Source organism: Diorhabda sublineata, chromosome 1 (assembly GCF_026230105.1).
Source record: "Diorhabda sublineata isolate icDioSubl1.1 chromosome 1, icDioSubl1.1, whole genome shotgun sequence".
NCBI classification, from domain to species: Eukaryota; Metazoa; Arthropoda; class Insecta; order Coleoptera; family Chrysomelidae; genus Diorhabda; species Diorhabda sublineata.
In genome coordinates this window covers 37939257-37960062 of record NC_079474.1, presented here as the reverse complement: position 1 = coordinate 37960062, position 20806 = coordinate 37939257, and the positions used below count along the sequence as shown (strand labels likewise).

At 32.2% G+C, this 20806-nt stretch overlaps 2 protein-coding genes across 2 annotated transcripts in view; both read left to right on the top strand.

The window, feature by feature from the left end:
- Positions 1-8624, top strand: part of LOC130441107 (proton-coupled amino acid transporter-like protein CG1139) — a 28840-nt gene extending 20216 nt beyond the window's left edge. The window contains exons 5-9 of the mRNA XM_056774641.1: positions 909-1030; positions 3821-3905; positions 5352-5631; positions 7008-7194; positions 7297-8624. Of these exons, the coding sequence (XP_056630619.1) occupies positions 909-1030; positions 3821-3905; positions 5352-5631; positions 7008-7194; positions 7297-7699 (1077 nt within the window). The 3' untranslated portion in view covers positions 7700-8624. The remainder of the gene's footprint in view (positions 1-908; positions 1031-3820; positions 3906-5351; positions 5632-7007; positions 7195-7296) is intronic.
- Positions 8625-12067: 3443 nt separating this feature from the next.
- LOC130443779 (uncharacterized) lies at positions 12068-20521 on the top strand. The gene is made up of 6 exons (XM_056778605.1): positions 12068-12644; positions 14976-15272; positions 15663-15918; positions 15977-16210; positions 18662-18839; positions 20218-20521. Exons 1-6 carry the CDS (start codon positions 12284-12286, stop codon positions 20368-20370), a joined length of 1479 nt encoding a protein of 492 aa, XP_056634583.1. The 5' UTR covers positions 12068-12283; the 3' UTR covers positions 20371-20521.
- The last annotated feature ends 285 nt before the right edge of the window (positions 20522-20806 follow it).

The window sequence follows — 20806 nt, the reverse complement described above, 5'->3', positions numbered from 1 at the left end:
TTCTGCGAATATCTATATTTGATTGGCATTATGTGCTATCGTGTCAAAGACATTTCATGCTTACTGTAACTTGTTCACTTCAAAATAATTAAATATTGGGATTGAATGGCCAGACAAATACCAGTAGAGCTTATTTGGCATTGTATGTTTTTTTTATTTCTCAAAGGTAGTAACGCAAAGATGCATTAGACGTTCGTAAAATGCCAAATATTGCTCTTCTCCTAAATTGAGAAGACCATCAACATCAGACAACAGCATGCTTATGGCGAAGTATCCATGTCAGAAAATAAGTTCGAATAGAACTAAGCATATGACGACACCACACAGAACCTTTTTTGGATCACTTGATCTCTGAGGATAAGTAGTGATTTGATACAAGGGTGGATCGAATACATTATTATTTCCACAAATATTTCCAAATTTGTTTGACCGATTTCTTTCTAAAAAAGGATTTCAATACAATTAAGTATATTGGACAATTTAGCATAATTGAGAGAGAAATAGAGATGAATGCTTTTTTGTCAAAAAAATTGTACAATTTGTAGGCAAGAGCATGTAAAAACAAAAAAAAAACAAACATAGAAAAACTAAATAATGATACAAGTAAAATTAAATTGGTGGTACTAAATGTTTTGTTGTCGATATTTCACTTTAAAATGTTTCTAATTCTGTTATATCCTCTCTTGTGCAAGAATTACACATAAATTCTTGAGCCAAATGCAAACTAAAATTTTGATTTGAATCTCATCAGAATGATCTGATTATGAATCAGTAGTTTTCTTGAACAGCAATTCTATAAACGACAGGAACCTATTATTGGTAGAGATTATTATAAGATGCAATGAACAAACCAATATCCAGGCCTTGGGTCTTCGGAATGTTACTAAAATTATTCAATTCTATTACAGGTATCGGCATCCCAAAAAATGTGCGTAGAAACTAAGACGCCAAGTCTTGGATATGCAGAAACGGCGGAAGCTGTATTTCAAAATGGTCCGAAAAAGTTTCGACGTTATTCTAGATTTGCCAGGTAATAACGTTACTCCAATTAATATACCGAGACTTGTTAATTATCAATTTAATACAATAAGTCGTTATATAAAACAATTATGTTTCAAGTTGTGATACTCGGTATTTTCTAACTTCTAATTATGTACAAACCAAAACCAACAGTTGATCCGAACTTCATTTAGAATATTTCAATAAAACTTCTGTCTATTCCACAATACACCAAATACCAAACGGCAGTCAAAACATCCCTTTCGGGATGCACATGATCTACATTGCTTAGTTTCACAAGGATAAAAAAATCAATTGCGAATATCGTGCCAACTTATCGAGTCGATGTAATGAGATACTGAAGAAATACGATCAAGACAATTTTTTTATCAATTTTTCAATCAATTGAGACCATTAAGATTTTCTTTTATGTCCACTCTATTCTCCGTACTACCCTTCAAATAACTTTTTTTTATTTCCAAAGAATGGCTTGGCAGGAAAGAGTTTGATTTCCACATCGATATCTCGACAAATTATTGGGTACACATGTAAGAGGCAACATTGAAAAATAAAAGTGTTTCTTATAAAATTTATTGGCCGTCTTCGTAAATTTCGTGAACTCATTTTATTTTGTCAGAATGATCTTATGCAAGGGAATGGAATTTGTCTTTGTTCTCTGTATATCTTTGATAGTAGTTTTATCACCACATTATGAAACAATATTGTAGGTAACTCAATTAAATGTTGATTACTATCTAAATAGCTCTATTGAGATTTCAAGACACTTTTATTACTTGAAATATAAATAAATATAGTATTTAACCAATCACTATGTTATCAGCTCGTTTAATGTAATGATAATCAAACAAATCAGTATAAAATTGCAATTCCTTACATAGAGTAATCTTAAAGTAAGCAATCAGATATATATCTGGAAGTGTGGCAACATTATCTGTTGATTTATGTGACAACAATTATTGCCTCATAAAGAATTCACGTATTTCCCAAAAATCTCTTTGCGAAATATATATTTTGGTATGAATTATAATTGCAGCTAACAAGTCTGTTAAACTCCTTGTCTTTTTGTTATTACCATTTACAAGCAGGCGTCTCGCACATAGGCGAGACGTCGAGATTGAATATTTATTAATGGTGATCACTTATTGTTGGTCACTTATTGACATTTTATCAAAATAGGCTCTGCATATGTGTCAAGTATTCATTACACACGGAATTTAGGTCCGAATGACGAGAAGCGTTTTCTTCAAGTAACTAATTTATGAAATTAGATTCAATAAACTTACTGACTGAAGGTCCAAGATTAGTAGATTTGTTAGGTTAAGTTAGATTGTTCTGACCATTGTTTCTATAGTCAGTGTTTTCCACTTCGTATTAACCAAGCAGACAATTTTTATAACGGTTACCATTATTGTATTCATTTTACTCACACATTTTTAGTCGAATTTTTCAAGGAAAAATTAGATTTTTACGGTAGGCATGACTAGAAGAAAAATGGGGGGCACATCATTTTTCCCATGTTTTGAGACCTCCTGAACACGATTATGATGGTTTTTCGAATGTCTGTAGTTCATATATTGCTCACCTCTGCAGGTCAAACGAAAAGCGACTAAAAAATGAAATTTCCGACCTGTCTAAGGTCGAAACTTTCCATCTCCACCCCTCTCCATTTTATGGTCTTTTTTGTTATATTTTCTTATTTTTTGGCCAGAAAAAGATTAACTAGAGGGTTCGAACTTCGCATGCAAGTAGGGGTGATGTTGAAGAATTGTCCTTCTCAAGTTCAAAGTTTTCTTCTTCAGTTCTTCTAGCACAAAACGCCCGAAATCATTTTGATCGTTGTAATTGTTGAACTGGACCGCCTCCTATTTAATGAATAATACGAGTATAATCGTTGCTAGGGTGATTTTTTTTACTTCCCATTTTCGAAATTTCTTGTCATTATGACAATTTTTTCTTTGTTGTCAATTGGAATTGAACAAGAGGGTTCGAGACCACCGGGTCTATTGAAATTATGAATTTTCATTCGAGAGAGAGAGAGTTAACTTGTGAAATGAAAAGTTATTGAGGAATAGCAAATTTTCCATATAAAGAAATAAGATTGAGAATTGATATCATTTCCAAGAAATTCATTTTATGGAAAGATTTGTTTGTGTATTAGTTAAATTCTTCATTCGATGAAAAATTCGACTTTCGTGATGGAACTCTGCTGCTCACAGCTTTTATTTAAGATATTAGAGTACAGATTTCAGGATTCTAAAATGTTTATTAAACAGCCTTAAAGTTCTTAAAAATGAAAGAATATGATAGCTTCCCTAGTTATTTCTACTGTTGCTAAATTAAAAAGTCCTTCCTCTGGCTTGTCTTCATCCCTTATTAACACGTATTTCTATATTCATGTAAAGCTATAGCGAAAGAACTAATTTCTTCGTTTTAGTACAACTTGTAACAATTTTCTTTTACTATCACGAGCCGCCTTCGCCGTCGAAAGGATCAATATTTCTTTGGTACTTACTAAACTATTTTTCTAGCTCTTTTTTTACAGTAGTGAAAATGTTAACAGTATTTGAATAAGCAATTTAAATAATATAAAAAATTATATAATCAATAATATTGAGGCTCATGTCTAATTTATTTCGTATCCATATTACTCTATAATGATTTTGCCGAGTTACTGGAGTGTATATTATTGTCACTTATTGTATTCCTATTATTTCTTTTTTGCTTGGTAATACTTTTTTTCAAACTCAATTGCAACGCATTTTAAATATAAATAATTTTCAAACCCTCTATTTTGTTATAGAAATTTCTCGGACATATCATTGGCGTTAACTTATGCCGCTGGAACTGCTGTATATATTGTATTTATTTCAGAATCATTACAAAAAGTAAGTAATATTGATTTGTATTAACAACAAATACCAGCTTTACTGGTTTCGTTAGTCACATCTTTATTCATTTTAATTGGAAACTCATTAACAATTTGTATTTAAAAAAGGACTATATGTGTACTAACTAAATACCAAGAATAATTTCTGCGATCTATTTACTAATAAAAGAATTCTTCTGTGCAGTCGACAAAATGAGCTAGTTAAATTGAAATGTGTTTAGAAAAACGCCTGTCTTTGATTATCACTAATTTTTCAAAATCTTTTGAAATAGCACTGAAATCTAATATAAACAAATAGGAATATCTCATACCAACATAACCTAAAACTGCTTTAATTAGTGTTTGATATGTATATCTACAGTGGCCAATTTTCTTTTATTAATAATTTAAGTTAAGAATTTCAGACTAATACTTTGATATACTTTACAGCCGCACATCATAAAAGATTTTATTTTATATTATTTCAAATTTTACATAATTTGAAAAATACGTTATTTGATAAGTAAATTGCTGTGTATCAGATAATCAAACACGAAGGTGTGTCGTTAACATTTATAAGTAACTTTAGTGACTATAATTTTCTTCAATTTGAATTTTTCACTCAAACTCCTTCAGTTCGATAAAGATACTTGTAACTATTATATTTTTTCAGTGCTCAAATCGATAACGTTTTGTAGCATATTGCGGTACAGTATGAAATAAAAAGCATTCCTGGATTCTGTTCTATAACTTCACAAAGAAAGCTTATTCTGTAAACCTTTCATTCATTGATGAAGCTTACCTTATATATTTTATACTACCCCTCCTAAACTCTTAATATCGTCGAAAAACAAAAAAATACTAATATTAAAGAAACAATTTCAACCTCTAATAAATTTACTGTGTTTACGGTATTTCCTATGGTAGTATATAGTAAAGTAGCTAAAGTTAAAATATACCGACCAACGGTTACATACGGAAGTGAAACATGGGTTTAAACAAAGGCTGAAGAAACAAACCTGGTTTTATGGCAAAGGAAGATGTTGAGAAAAATGGGGAGATAAAAACAAATTAAGGACTACGAAGAAAAAGAATTAACGAAAAACTGAAGACTTTGTAAAGATGCCCAAATAGCAAGATACATAAAAACTCACAGAGTAAGATGTTTGGGGCATTCTAGAATAGCTTTGCAAAAAGGGTCATTCAAGAAGGAAAAGGAGGTACTATAAGGAGAGGAATAACAAAGAAAAAATGGTTAGATGCAATTTTTAAGGATATTGGAGATATTGAATCAAATTGGAGCGCTAAAGTACAGTATCGCAACCTGTGGAGAAGAATTGTGAAATCAGTGGAAGACCGATGAGAAAAGATAAATAAGCCATGGGCCTTAAAGGCCTCTAGTACTATGAAATTAAATAAATTAAGTTTTAACCAAAATTTAATTCAAAATTGCCTATTATTTCAGCTTTTGAAAGAGTACTATGAACCAGCTGGTGAAGAGGTGTGGAGCATATACTTCAAACTAATTATTCTTGGTCCTCTAATTATTTTTTGTCAAGTAAGACAGTTGAAGCATTTGGTTCCGTTCTCATTTATAGCTAATATAACGATGTCACTTGCATTTGCCATTACTCTTTATTACACATTCAAGCAGATTCCGGATGTCAAATTTTCTGAAAGGAACATGGTGACTAGCTTAAGCGGGATACCATCATTTGTTAGTACTGCCATATTTGCTATGGAAGGTAAGATATCTATCAATGTATATTTTTGATAATACGATCAATCGTTCAGATTTATTTAATATTTTAATGTGCCTTATTTCACCGAAGTTCGTTGGCTCAGTCGAGGAGTAGTTTCAGAAAGATTTTTTCCATTATGTGACCCTATTCAAGCTTTCATGTTAGAAAAAGGAAAACTAATTGATTATGACAATGACTAGTGGATTAATTGTGCCTTTTTGGGGTAGATATGAATAAACAAATGACTGATCTGAGTATAAAGTTACAGGGTGAAAATATGATTGTCTCTCAAATGTATTCATATATTCAAGCCTTTGAAACAAAGTTGAGGCTGTAAGAAAATCAGGTAAAAAATCAAACTTTGGACCATTTCCCTCATTTAAAATAATTTGGCAGAGTGAAACAAAAAGAATTGGATGATTATTTCCAGCTTCTGCAAAATTTTATTACGGAATTTAACAACTGTTTAGAAGACTTTGACAAAATGAATTTACAACAATACATTCAATTTTGAAGCCTCACAGGCACCAGTTCATTTGCAAATAGAGTTGATAGATCTTCATTCGGACAGTATTTTGAAAATATAATGAGATTATCGCCCTTACATTTTATACACAATATTTCAAGAGTTTGGATAATTACCCGGAATTAAAAAAGCAAGCAGCTCGCATTCTCTGCATGTTTGGTAGCACCTATTTATGTGAGCAGATGTTTTCCGTCATGAAAATAACTAAGAACATCGCATAAGACTTACGACTGAACATCTTCAATCAATTCTTAAAAATTACTACAACGAATATAATACCTGACATCAATGAACTTGTCAAAAACAAGAGAAGTCAGGTATCTGGATCCTCAAGCTCAACATAATTACCTAACATCTTTTATAACATCTTTTATAACTTTATAACTTTTATAACCCTAATTAGGTTAATTTTTTTATTCTCAATCTGGCCCACCTACGAATTCAAAATTTAATATATGGCCCTCGGCAAAATTGAGTTTGATACCTCTGCACAAGACTTATTCCCACGTATGCAATGAAAACAAGACCCGAAACATTAACAATAAAAAGAATAATAAGAACGACTAAAAAAGAACTAATGAATAAAAAAGAGGAACCAAAGACACCAAGACCATTAGGGAAAGAATCAAACAGATGGAATGAGATCTGGAGTTTAGCGACTCACAGAAAACTTAAGTAGAGGCTAAATATTCGAAATTGAGCTGGATAGTGTTCTATTAAAAAAATAAGAAGTACTCCTCTCGTGTAAACTATTGATTAACTTTGTACATGTACATTGTTTTTTTATAAAGATAACTTTATACATTTCTCAAAAGAGAGAAATTAATTACAAATATTTTTTGTTGATTTTCAGGTATTGGTACTATATTGCCAGTAGAAAATTCAATGGTCACTCCTCAGTTCTTAGGATGTCCTGGTGTTTTAAATTTGGGTATGCTAGTTGTTGTAATGTTCTTTGCTACTATGGGTTGTTTTGGTTATTATTCTTTTGGTGACGAAACCCAAGCCACAATTACACAGAATCTTCCCCAAGGTGAAGTGTAAGTGAATCAAATTCTATTTACTCAAGTTACCCAAATCAAAATTATTCCTTTCTCGTCACTATTCAATTGATCACTTTTTCAAAACGAATGTTGTTTCAGGTTAGCACAAATAGTTCAAGGATCAATTTCCTTAGCAGTATTCTTCACGTTCATGCTTCAATTTTACGTGCCAACTGAAATAATATGGAGAAAAATTAAACCTCGAGTTCAAGAGAAGAATCACGACATCGCACAAATTATTATCAGGAGTATAATTGTTATTATCATAGTTGCAATAGCTACAGCTGCCGGTCATCATCTAGACGCTTTAATAGACTTGGCTGGATCCATTTTTTTGTCGACTTTAGGATTTTTAATACCTGCTATATTAGATATCATTATAAATTGGGGTAACTGGGGAAAATTTAATTATATATTAGTCAAAGACATCATGATTTGTGCATTTTCTTTATTCGGACTGGTTTCTGGTACTTATTATGCACTATTAGAATTTAGTAAATAATGTTGTTTATTGAAGGTATTATTTTTACGTCTATTTATTACATATTCTCAATTGTTTATGCACGTGGAAATAAATCAATAACGGGGCTTTAATATTTCATAATATTTATTACAACAAACAATTATAAATTATACAAACGAAAGAGCAACTCGAAAAATTTGGTTTACCGAAAACGTTGGTTGTTAAGATGACGATCAGAAAACAAAAAAAACCTTCATTCCTTATTTAGTTCGTTTGTGATAACACCTGTAGAGTCCACGTCTGCAAATACTGATTAATCAGAAAAGATTTAAATAGGAGAAGTGAATGAACTAATTTATTGGGAGAGTTGGACTCAAAGTATCCGTTTTCTGCAGCAAAGCTGTTTCATCGTCCATCTTCGACAAATGTTGGGCTCGAATCTCTGAACTAAACTTTGGTTTGGAACAGAGTGGGATATTAGCTCTTGTTATGTGAGACAGAACTACAAATTTTGCACCGTAATAACCAATTCTCAATATTATTGTATCACTCAATAAACAGGTGGATACATTTTCTCATTGTCTAGAGTAAGTTAAAATTTTAATTTATTGTTGATTATGAGAAAGGCATATTCAAATTTATTTATACTTGAGTTTTATCAATGATTCGTTTGGTATAAATATCAACAAATGTGTCGATATTATAAGCATAGACAGAACAATAATTGTATGTTTTGTGTGACTTTTTGTAAATATTAGTATTTATTTTTCAATTTTAGTATGATTTTGTGATCAATAAGTATTATTTCATTGTTTTATGTTGATTACTGAGTATTATTTTTCTTTGTATATCTTCATAACAATGCAGATTTTGTAACTTAATTAAAGAATAAAACATTATATTTTAAAGAGATCATTTCTTCAATACGTCTTCATAAACATGGCTATTGTTGGGTCATTCTCCCCAAGAACACATTTTGTTTCAATAATTCAATATCATTCATACAACACGACACAACTAATTGTTGTACTATGTAGCTTATATGTAAGGTGTGGGGAGAAAAGTTTAAAAAGTATCCACCTGTATAAGATAAATAACAGGTCAAATACCTTCCAGGCGGTGGTGTCACAAAGATTTTAGTATGAATGTAACAATTGTAGACGAATCGAAGTATGCCGAGTTAAATAAATTATAGCAGAGTTCACTCTGATGCTCATATGGCACCGCCCTCACCGCCCTTATTTAGCACATTTCGACGGAAATTTTTCATATACACAGATTGTTCTCCTTACCTATCCTCCATAACTTGTACTTAGTACTTGGCTGAATTCAGTATAATTTTAAAAACATACACAAATTATCTACTTACAAAGCATTTTCATTTGCCACGGATGCTCTGATTTATTAGTATGAAAATTAAACCAGCGATGATGTAAAAAATTGTTTCATTCGTTTGTATGACCACAGAACATATTTTTTGTGATACATTTTCTACGTCCGTTATAATATTCACGTTATTTTTTCATTCATTTGCATTCATAAAGAATGTAATTTCTGAATCGGTCAAAAAGCGTGTGAAAAAATACGATAGTGGTTCATTTTTTCACGCTTTTGCGTTTAAAAAGCGCCGTGACGTATCATTTTTAAACGCAATTATAAAATTGTTTTATCAAAATAGTGGGCTATGAACGCTTTCTTTGTCATATCAATTCATTTCTCCGATAAACTCTCGCACTTTTAATTCTTGATATTCGTTCAAGAAAATCCGTTTTGTGCCTAATTAAAAGGAGTGTAATATTACCCATTATTAGTGATGGAGAGTAATAGTGAAGAAAGTTTATACTGCACACTTTCACTGAGAAATCCAGGGAACAGTATTTAAAGAAATATAATTCTTTTATGGAGTGGCGTAATAAAAAAGGCATAAACAGCTTCACAGAAAGAGTGTTACTTGTTTACTTTTAACCTAAATCCAAAATGTGGTAGTCTTCAACACTTTGGTCGACTTATTCAAAACTGAAAAGCGCCTTAATGGTAAATAACAACGTGGAAATCACTAAATACTCGAAGCTCATTGCATATTTGAAAAATAAATTAGTTGGCTATAGACCCAAAGAATCTAAAACATTTGCCCGTGAAGAAATTAATAAGTTTCTGTTGCAAGCTACAGACGATCATTATCTCATGCATAAGGCAAACACCAAAAAATTTTAATGCAAGCTTAGATATTATTTGTAACATCTTTCAGGTTGCTTTAATATTCAGATTCGCGGGAACGCGGAATTTAACGGGAACAACTAGTTCCACTTCAAGCAACATTTTAAATGTTCAAGATCCTACCAACAATCCAATAAGTACTAATCCATTATATACGATGTCATTTCCTTAAACTCGTTAAATGTTGCTAATTCAAGTACCAATAGTAATGTAACTTCATCTCCACTTTAAATTAATAATGCTCACAGTTGTCCTTTTAATATCATATTACAAAATAAAAATTGGTAAAAGCTTTGTCGAATTTTTTTAAATCTACGGACGTAGGAAAAATTTTGTATGAAACTCTTGAATAAAGTAAATTTTTTTCACTCGTTGGAATTGCCGCACTCGTGAAGTCAAACCGTCCTACTCGTGAAAAAAGTATTACTAGCTTGTCTATCTGAAACTCTTTAATTAGATCGTGATATTACAGCCAAAATAGACCGCACGTGCTATAACTGGTATTATTATCAAAATTCGCAATTATGTTGTGATATTACGACTAATAGTTGTTTATTTGGTAATATACGTTCAAGAATTTTTGTCACATCATTGCGTTAATTTCGTGCGCCTTATGGACATTTTCATAATTTATTGATTTTTCTGCCTTGATGTCTCCAATTTAAAAAAGTAACGCGGGGCACGACCTTTACCTACCTACTCCACGTTCAAAATTAGTTAAGGGCTCAATATTTTACAATGCAAAAAAATGCACAATCACTTTCCAATTGAAATCAAATGGATATCATCTTTACCCGCATTCCGCAATAATTTCATGGATTATTTACTGGAAAGTGCTTTCTACTCTGTAAACGACTTTTATTTTATTTGTATTTTTAATCATTAGTTTTTATGATTGTTTCTCAGTTTTTACAAGCTTTTATCTATAAATTGTAATAATTTTTTGACAATAAAGCATTTCTCTCTCTCTCTCCCTCTCTCTCTCTCCCTCTCTCTCTCTCTCTCTCTCTCTTTGTATAAAATGGAATTTAACTTTAACACAAAGAGTGGAGATGAAAAATGAAATGTAGGCCATTGCCAAATATTATTATAGAACAAACAGTGGTAGGTAAAGATATTTATGTTAAAAATGACTTTGGTGTAACAAAAAAATGCGTTATATTGTTGCTCATTATACTCAGTTAACAAAAACCAGAAATAAAGAAGAAAAACAAACTGAATTTTTAAAGTTAATCTCAGCCAAAGATTATATCAGAAAATTCAAGGCGGTTTTGATTCGTGTTGACAAGAGCATCTAGTGTTACGTAAATCATACGTATTTGTCCTGCATAATTTTGAATAGTAAACCTGTCTTGCGGGCTATTACAGTCGGCTTCTTTAAAGAAACAACACCAATTACTCCACTAATACAGATTTCAGTCGAAAAGTCTTTACCCAAATAATTGGTACCCTTAACATTAAGATGTAGTACCAATGTTACGATAGCCCAGGTGGCATGATTCGTTTCTAAAAATATGAAACATGAAGTTTCTAACTCAAATGTACACAACCTGTTCTAAAAATATTGGACGCATTTTCTTTTCTTGTGATTTAAATTCGCTCAGAAATAAAAACGTGCAACGATTTTTCCAATTTATATATAAATAACTGCCAATAGAATTAGATGAGCTGATGATTATCCGACCATAAAACTTCCTGCCTAGACGTCTTTTTTCGTAAATTTTAACTTGAATACTGAGATTGGGTACTTTTTCCTAATTTCGTAGAATGTGATAGAATACTTCAGTTTCAGGGGTTCTACTTTTTTTTCTTATCTTAGTTACTTCAAAGTAACCCACTTGAAAATTCTGTCCATGTAAATAACTTAAATTACCTTCTGATATATCCACTTCCAAAAGCATCCTCAGAGATTGTCTAACCTTTAACTGGTACAGTAACATTGGAAAGGTGAAACATTGTCTAAGTGTCAGACTCAATTTCAATTTTAAATTTATTTTGTATAATTTCTTAATCACGTTGGCTTACCATCTTCTGTGTAGCACGTTATTTTCTGACTACTAGTTTCTACAACCTTACAACTATATCCTGTATATATGTAGTCATGAAAACATACAAGATTTCCACGCATTTGAAATCTAGTTCAGTCATGCGCAATCGCCTACACCAGTTGAATGCCCTACACCCCCACATAATGCGCCCCGTCTTCACGTCTAATAAAAGCTCCGAGACGATTAACAACCCTTCATCTTCTGTGTTAAATAAATTAGAATATATTAAAAATACAATGTGTGTTTACCGGAGTGGTCGAAAAACATGGACTAGTTGGTATGTTGGATCGCGCTGAAAATACAAACAAAAACAGTCTGAGCAGGTATAATCGATATAACAAAACGTCATTTGTGGAAAATGAATGGTAATCTGTCTCCTATAGCTAAGAATCGTAAACACAAAGAAGAAATGAAGGAGCAGATCGTAGCGCAAGTACATAAAACAGTTATTTCTACTAATAATAGTGATGATTATCAAAATTCCGAACCCGAATCAAATAGGACGTACACAAAATATGAAGACAACAATGAAAACATAAGTTTGCATACTCCCAGCAGAGAGATCTCGGTGGATGGTGAAAGTCAAATTAATTCGAAAATATTATCCTTAATAGAAACTGAAATGAAAAGGGATATAAATAGACATTCTCATTTCACCGATTCTAGACCTCAAAGTTTAAGTTTTTACGAAGACGAAAAAATGCCAGAGGAATTGTCTGGTATGTATTATTTAACATTTTAGTTTTTTACATTCAAAATTATTTGAGAAAAATTATAAGTTCTTGGAAAGGTTGGAAGTTCAAGGTGTGTCAATATGGTTAAAAGGTCAGACGTCAAGTATTCACGTACTGGTCAGAGCTGTATTCACCCTATTTGTGTGTTATGACTTTCTAAGTATTCCGTACATTTCGGTATATTTTTACCTTTCCAGGTGAGGGATGGATGTAGATTATTAGTAACATTTATAGATTTGTTCCAAATTTATTTGACATATCTTCAAGGAACCTTTTTTTGTTTTATTTCTATTTTGTTAAGACCACCGAACGTAACGCCAAGCAATATCTATTGCAATACATAACACAAGATATCTTGTTTCGAAAACATTTAGAGAAGAAGCTCAGATGATCGATTCATGCAAGATCTCGTCATTGAAACCTTATCGGTTCAATGCCATTCAAATTTCACATAAATTGCAATTCTAAGGAGAACCTACTTATGGTTTAAAAACGAACCAAATGTTAGCCAGATCAGCTAATCCATTGAAATACTTTTGTTAAACATTTTTTTTTTGTTTTCTGCGCTAAATCTAACCTTGTTTCGTTGATACATATAAGTCTCTGAGGGTACATATAAAATTGAATGTACTTCTAAAGCTCACACAAAAATTTCTTTGGTAATCTTACAAAAATGTATAGGAAGTTTTTATGCACAACAATTTATTCAATTCAGATTTAAAAAATTACGAAACATTTTATAACATTTATTAAGCATTACTAGAAAATTTGATTAGCAATTTTACCGTATAATTTTTTAATTTGAATAAAAGATTTGTCTTAAGGAAACTCAGAAACTTTGTTGTGTAGTGTAACTTTATCTCTGAATTAAATTGAGCAATTTGAAAAACAAAATATATTTTTTTAATCACTATACAACAAACTATCTATTTCTGACAAGCTATTATGATATGGTCGTGATTTATTTCGGGTTTAATTTTTACATTAAATCCTATATCAGAAACTCACTAAATATAATTGGAAATGAGAGGCTAAGAATAAGTTTCCAAGCATAAATGCAAGCAACGTAGCTACCGCCATCTATCAAATTTTTCCATCCCTTTTTTTTTCTACGGTAAAACATAGTGTGTCAAAATCAAGAAATTTTTTATAATCTTATCCATAATGAAAAATAATAAGTAGTTAAGTATAATTCCTTTCCAAGTGAAATTTTCTCAATTGTCTAAGAAAATCACTCAAATTGTATCATAAATTTAATTAATTAGTAATTTTTTTATTTTAATGACACAAATGGTAAATATTTCTTAGATATGTAGAGGGTAGAGGTAAGGAAAACAATCTCTGTGTTTCAGAAATTGTCCATCCAAAGTCATTAAATTAGAGAGGCGCCACTGTAGTAGGACTAGCGCCAATTTATCATTTAGTACTTTTTAAGCTAAATCTCATATAAAATAGTTCTCTCTACCTTGACCCTCCATACTCAGATGATACATTGAACAGTATATAAAATTAATAAGGGACTCTTTCAATTATAATAACATACTTACAAAAAATTCTCACATCTTTAATAACAGATGTACAAACCTGTTTTTGGTACATGTCACCTTTAAAGTATAAATTTTCGGTAAATTGACTTCTACTTTCGAAGAATCCAGTCTCTATTGTGTAAAAATTCGTATTTTTTCATTATTATAACAAATATTGAATTTGGCTTACCTATGATACTTTTAACAAGAGAATGATATACGAGGTGTGTCTAAAAGATCGCTGATGGTCCAATATCTCAACGGCTAAGCTACGCACACGCGCTTGCTTATGACGATCCAGAGACATGTTAAGGAGCGCAACCTAGAAGGGAGCCTTGATGAGGCTGTCATTGAAAAATCCGAGCTACAAGTGAACATCAAATTCTGCTACAAATAGAGAAAAGCGGCTATGGAATCGCATGAAATGTTGAATTCAAACATTTTAGCAACAAAAAAAACGACGTCTGGTCGGCCGTCGATAAGTGAGTCAAACCGTGAACTCCCCTTGTTACGAGGAAGTTTTAGAACGGTTGCTGAAACGCATCCGGCGTGTTTGGCACCTGCAGAACTCTTGCTGGTTTCCAGCGTGAAGGAGGTCCTAAAAAGAGCACGTTTTGCTGAAATGTTGGCCATCTAAGGAATCCGTTCGGTGATCTATTTTGAAATAGATATTTTCTGGTACTCTTTACAAGCTTTATGAACGTTGTCTTAATAAATAACATTAAGGTTTTTTAAATGTATCCATATCTGTATTAATAATGAGAGTGAAATTAATTTCTTTTGAATAAAGGAAATTTGGAACTTCTCAGTCCGGAAGAAAGAAAGCATTATAAAAAACGAAAAGAATACCTCCAAATGGACACTGATGAAATGAACGCGTACAATTCGTTACAAGTCGCTCATAGTGGAAGAGATCCTGACGATATAATGACTTCTTCTCTAAAAAAATCAAAATCAAAGAAGAAAAGACACATAGAGTCTGAAATGGGAATGGGAGATAGCAGAGAAATGATGATTCCTAAAGAAAAGAAAAAGAGTAAAAAGAAAAGAAGAGATGTATCTCCAGCAAATTCTAGTAATACTAAGAGTAAGTAATAGTTCTAACTGGTATATGTCAGTATGTGGTAATAGTATATCTAATGTCATGGTGAAGCAACTGACAAGCGTAGGAAAATCCTTGAATACGAACTAACAGAAAAGCTTTGCTACAAAGCAAGCAACCTTCTGAGGATTCTCTAGTTTTGTATTGTTATAGCCGAGAAAGGGGACTATGAAGTGATTACCCAGGCAATTAGTCCCAACAAGGCCTTCTCGTTGTTAGTAATAGTGAAATTGCTTTTTTGTCTTCACGTTGACATTAGAAATACTCATTCCTTTTTAACATGATACTTTCTAGAGATACTTGCATAGAAATTAAAAGTTAATACATCACAATAAATATGCAATCAAACCTTTGGTGTTTTCATAACATTTTTAGGGAAACATAAAAAGAGAGAAGAAGATTACGATCTTCGGAACGATATCGCAGTCGCCTTAGAAGAACTTCAGGATGACGTTTTCGAAACTACTCCTGAATTTAATTCAAAACCGGATAAAATGAAAAAGAGCCCCAGGAAATCTGATAAACTGTATATACAGAAGAAAACCAAATTTGAAGTAACCCCTAGATCTAAAAGCGCTTTATTGCACAGACAACTATCGATAGACAACGTGGACGACAATTTTGGAAAAAAGTAAATATAATGAAATTATGAAAATTATTTTTCATATCTACAAGTATTTTTATTTTAGGTGCGCAGTTTATCCATTAGAAATCTCTATTTGTTTTCAAAAATGGTGGTTACGTTTTTCTACGTTATGTCACGGTCTTCTTGGGGGATTAGGCTTAGGACATTGGTTATATATAATTTGCAATTTTAACCAACAAGATACTAGTTTTTTAATTCACTACGCTTATTATAGTGACATATATGTCGGGATGTTCTTCGCTTTATGTGTCTTATGTCTTGTATCAGTTTTTGACAGGTAAGTCCAATTTATACTTCTCTGTTTTGCTCCAACTTTACTTGGTTGAGATAATTTCTCTATACATCACAAAAGTGGTAGTTTACACTTGAATTTCTTCCTATATATAAATAGATCTCATGTTCTTACAATTGTTTTGAAAGCATTTTCAAGTGGAGAAAACTTATCAGGTTAGGTTGGGTTAGTTTAGTAAGAGAATCCTTGATCTAGAATGGTCGTGGTTTATTGAGAGGCGTGAGCCTTATTGTGTTACACTTTATTTTCCGCGATCTAAAAACTTACTTAACTAGCTAATCACAATTCGTTTTTTTTATTGATTATTTCATAAAATAAAGCTTTTTTCTTTTTCTATTTTTAATTCTGCAAATTTTTCAAGGCAATCTATTGTGTTGTCCTCCAATATTTGACGTCCTGTATATACATCAATGGTTGTCTAGCTGCAGCTGGGATGATGAAGATCAGCTTTAATACCATCTTGTAGGGATGTATTCGATTTTTCTTCTTTTGCTATCTTTGCCAACCTGTCATCTGATATTCTGCCCACGTGGTCTCTCCATTCCCTCTCCATTCCCCTCCATTCCCTCGCCGATTTCTCGCCCATCTCACTACATCCTGGATGTCATAAATCTCCCTTATTTCATTATTTCTCTTGTTTCACGCAGGTATATTCTGACTTTGCTCCTGGTAGTCATAATGATGCCATTGTTGTTTGAGTTGTTAATTCATTCTTTAGATTTCTATTACTTGTTATATTCGCTCCTAGATATTTGAATGACATCACTTGTTCTACACTCTGATTGTATATTGCGAGTTTACATCTTCTCGGATACTGTAAAAGATTTGGTTTTCTTCAGGGATATTTGCATGTTACAAGTTTTCGCTATTTGTTGAAACCTAGCCTTTGTAAATTATCTTCGTCCTCTGAGATGATCACTGCGTCTTCAATATAACATACTATTTTTATTTATTTGTTTCCCATCCGATATCCTTTTCCAGATTGCTTTACCTCGTTTATAATCTCATCCATTATGATGCTGAGCAAGATCGGGCTGAGGTTGTCTCTTTATCTGATCCCGGCCGTCACAGGTATTCTACTGCTCAGTTTCAGTGTTCAGGTTTTCGATTATTTTTATTATGTTCAGGTGAATCTTCCTTCTCTTCAGTAGATTTGTTACATCCCTCAATCGTACCCTATCAAATGCTTGGGTGAGAACTATGAAGCACATATAGGCTGTCTTATTGAACTCTATAGCCTTTTCCATAATTTGGCGAGTCACAAAATGATCATCTATAGCAGACCTGTTCTTTCTGAATCTCTGCTGTTCCTCAGATATACCAGATGACATCACTTCTTCCGCTAAAAATTTGGTAAAAAGAAACCTTTTTTAAAAATTGGAATCAAAACACTTTCTTTCCATTCTGATTGTATACTCTTGGTGTCAAGTATTTTATTGAAAATAGTCCGTAGTTTTTCGTATAACGTGGTACCTCCATACTTGATCATCCAGTTTAATATTTCGTCAATACCTTAAGCTTTTCTGTTTTTCAGTTTAGTCACCATTTGTTGTATTTTTTCCACCACTTTCATCTATTGTCTCCTCGTTGAATCGATTTCTCATGTAGCAGTAGGCCTCCGGATGCTCCGGATGCCACTTTATATCAGTATGGACTTCCCATATTTGCTGTTTCCTTTGCCCTTCTTTTTGGTCTCGGATAGGGCTCATATGTCTAATGTATGCTAACCGCTAGGTCGTTATCATTGGATCCGGTCAACTCCGAGGCTATGCCATTGATTCTAGGAGCACTTTAATTTTTGCCCAAGCAAGTCGCTGGCCTCACTTGGAACCCCCCTCTTCTATCCGGGCTTGGGACCGGTTATGAAAGCACTGGGCTACTCAGTCTACCCAACGCAATAATAGGCAGAGTTTTATGTCACTGTTTTGGTATTAGAATAACATTATTCTCGCACGCACAAGAATTGATTCCATGCTTAAACGATTTTTGGTAATTTTCTATAGTAGGTTAGTGACCCTGAATAACAGTTTCATTCTAGCAGCTGGACAAGTCATAATATTTTGACGAATAATGAATTTTACATGGAATAATCCTTTGGCATAGTTGAGCATGTATAACTTTTACTCGTCGCATCAAAAAAGCAATTGCCTATAAATCAATTAATTTTTCATATTCTTTGTCACAATTGTTGTTTGATTCAACAGGTAGTAAATTATTTATGGCGGTAGAAGCCACGTTCCGCACTTCTGGTGATGTAAATTGAAGTTCTTCACCGAACATCCCGCTTATGGATGAGTTTTTTTACTCAAGCAAACTTTTAAGTTCAAATAATATTTTCAAAGTCAACTATCAAACATCAATCAGTGCTACCAACCGACCATCTACGTTACATAATTTTATCTACACGCATATATAGAATGCATATTTTTATTTTAGGATTGACACTGCTCACTTTGAAAAAAATTGCCTGAAAGAGTGTTGGAATCAGAAAAGGATTTCTGTAATAGTTTTATTGTATTCTGTTTGTTTGATTATTCATCTAGCTACATTCAAGTTCGACAACCAGTTCGCAACGTTAGCATATCAAACTTTTAATGAAACACTTGTAAATAACGTAAGTAATAGATTAATAGGAACAGTATTTTATCTCTCGTTATCTAATTTCAATAAAAGGGGTCATAACTAAAATAAAATCTGGTAGTTTGTAAGCAGTGGCGTAGCAAGGCGGCACGAAGGGGCATCATGCCCTAGGCACTACTTACAAAGGGGCGCCAAATGGTCTACAAAACAAAAAATTGCTTGATAATTTTTATTATAATTGATTTCTGTGAAATATATGTGTCCGAAAAGGAAATCTAGATTATAAAAAGAATGAAGATGTAGAATCAGATTCGGGAGCAAAACCAGATTCAAGTTATACTCCTACTGCTGCTAAACTTTTATGTGCTAATAAGCAACTCAAACGAGACTCTTGAGAGGGTGAACCAAATACATCATATATCTCTCATTGAAAATAAATGTCCCATGTCGTCAGGTATGTAGATGTTGATTTTATCTATGAAAAGTTTCCATCAAAGATTATTTTTTGGGTTCTATTGAAATACATGCTAAAAATGCAGCTACGATCGAAAATCTGGAAATTCTGGATATAGTACGATTCACGAGATCGAGAAGACGATATTGGAGAGACCACGTCGATAAAATGATGGAAAATCGATGGGCTAAATGGGTAAAGGATGGAAAACCAACTTCAAGGAGACCACCCGGCAGACCTCACAAGGGATAGCACCAAAGCTGAACATCTACTTCTCAAGAGGCAGAATAGTAGATGAAACAAGATGCAGTCATAAAAAAAGAGAAAGAAGAAGAAGTAATTAGTATTATTACTTATTTTTACTTTTTTATTGTTTTGAAACTGCGTGTTTTCGAAATATATCTTTGTAAATATCTAAAATAAATAATAGGTACCTATGCAATAATAGATGATCACATACAAACCAAAATGTATTTGTTGTCTGTGTTCGAATGGGTAAAAGCGTTAAAAAGGTATTGCACACCGGACGCGAATTAAGCTCGCTACGCCACTGCTTGTTAAGTGACTTTCTTCAAAATTAAATGAGATGGAAATACAAGTGAAAACATTTTTTGTTGCAAACTTTTTAGCTGTCCATAAATCGAGACAATAAAAAAGTGCATAGTCAACAAACTAGAAAACAGTATATGGAATCATTTCTGTATATTAATATAGAGAAAACTCGAATTTTCTAGCTAAATTGTTGAAAAGATACATAATTTTATGCAACGATATTGTTGAAACAATACATACATGAAGTATAGTCAACTTTGTATTCGCCTTATTTTATGTGTTGTAATTCAGATTTTGAATTTATTAGTGACTACATACTGTTGAAAGAATCAATGATACGAAAGTTTGAACAAAAATTTTAATGAAAGACTGACAAATTAGCAATAGTAACACTATTTTTTTCCAGATTACCAAAAGTGATGTAAGTACATGGAATCACTTATCACTTTGGAGGTCACTGCTAGCTTTTACAGCTTGGATTTTAGTTGGCTTGGGACCAACAAATGACCTACTATATCAACACTTGAAAAATCTCGAAACATATCTACCGACTAAATGATAATTCATTATTGTTTACATGTTGTATAATTTGTGATATTTTATTTAAATATTGTTCTAAGACTGTTAAGATTGTTTAAGAAAGTAGTATATAACCAGCAAACCAAATAATGTGTCTAAGAAATTTTGGACAATATAATTTGAAAATTAAACAGTTTTTTTGTATCCTTTCTTATATTCATTAGAGACAAGACATAGTCACTAAAATACTTGGATAAGATTTAATTTGACTAAAAGGTTTTTGTGGAAATCTTGGAATTATTAGGAAAAAACTTTTATAAGATATACATGCTCTGGATATAAAACTGTGATAGTTCAAGTCTATCAAATTATTAAATGTAACAAGAAGCAACATATTTGTTAATACTGTATATTAACCTTTTAAATACTTACATTATTTTACAATTACAAGCTTTTATTTAGTTTCACCTGTCCCG

What these genes read in the sequence shown, in the direction of transcription:
- LOC130443779 (XM_056778605.1), top strand. Translation starts at nt 12,284, where the DNA reads ATGAATGGTAATCTGTCTCCTATAGCTAAGAATCGTAAACACAAAGAA. An exon ending in AAATTCTAGTAATACTAAGA is followed by an intron (nt 15,273 to 15,662) that starts GTAAGTAATAGT and finishes TAACATTTTTAG; the next exon opens with GGAAACATAAAAAGAGAGAA. An exon ending in CTTGTATCAGTTTTTGACAG is followed by an intron (nt 16,211 to 18,661) that starts GTAAGTCCAATT and finishes TTTTTATTTTAG; the next exon opens with GATTGACACTGCTCACTTTG.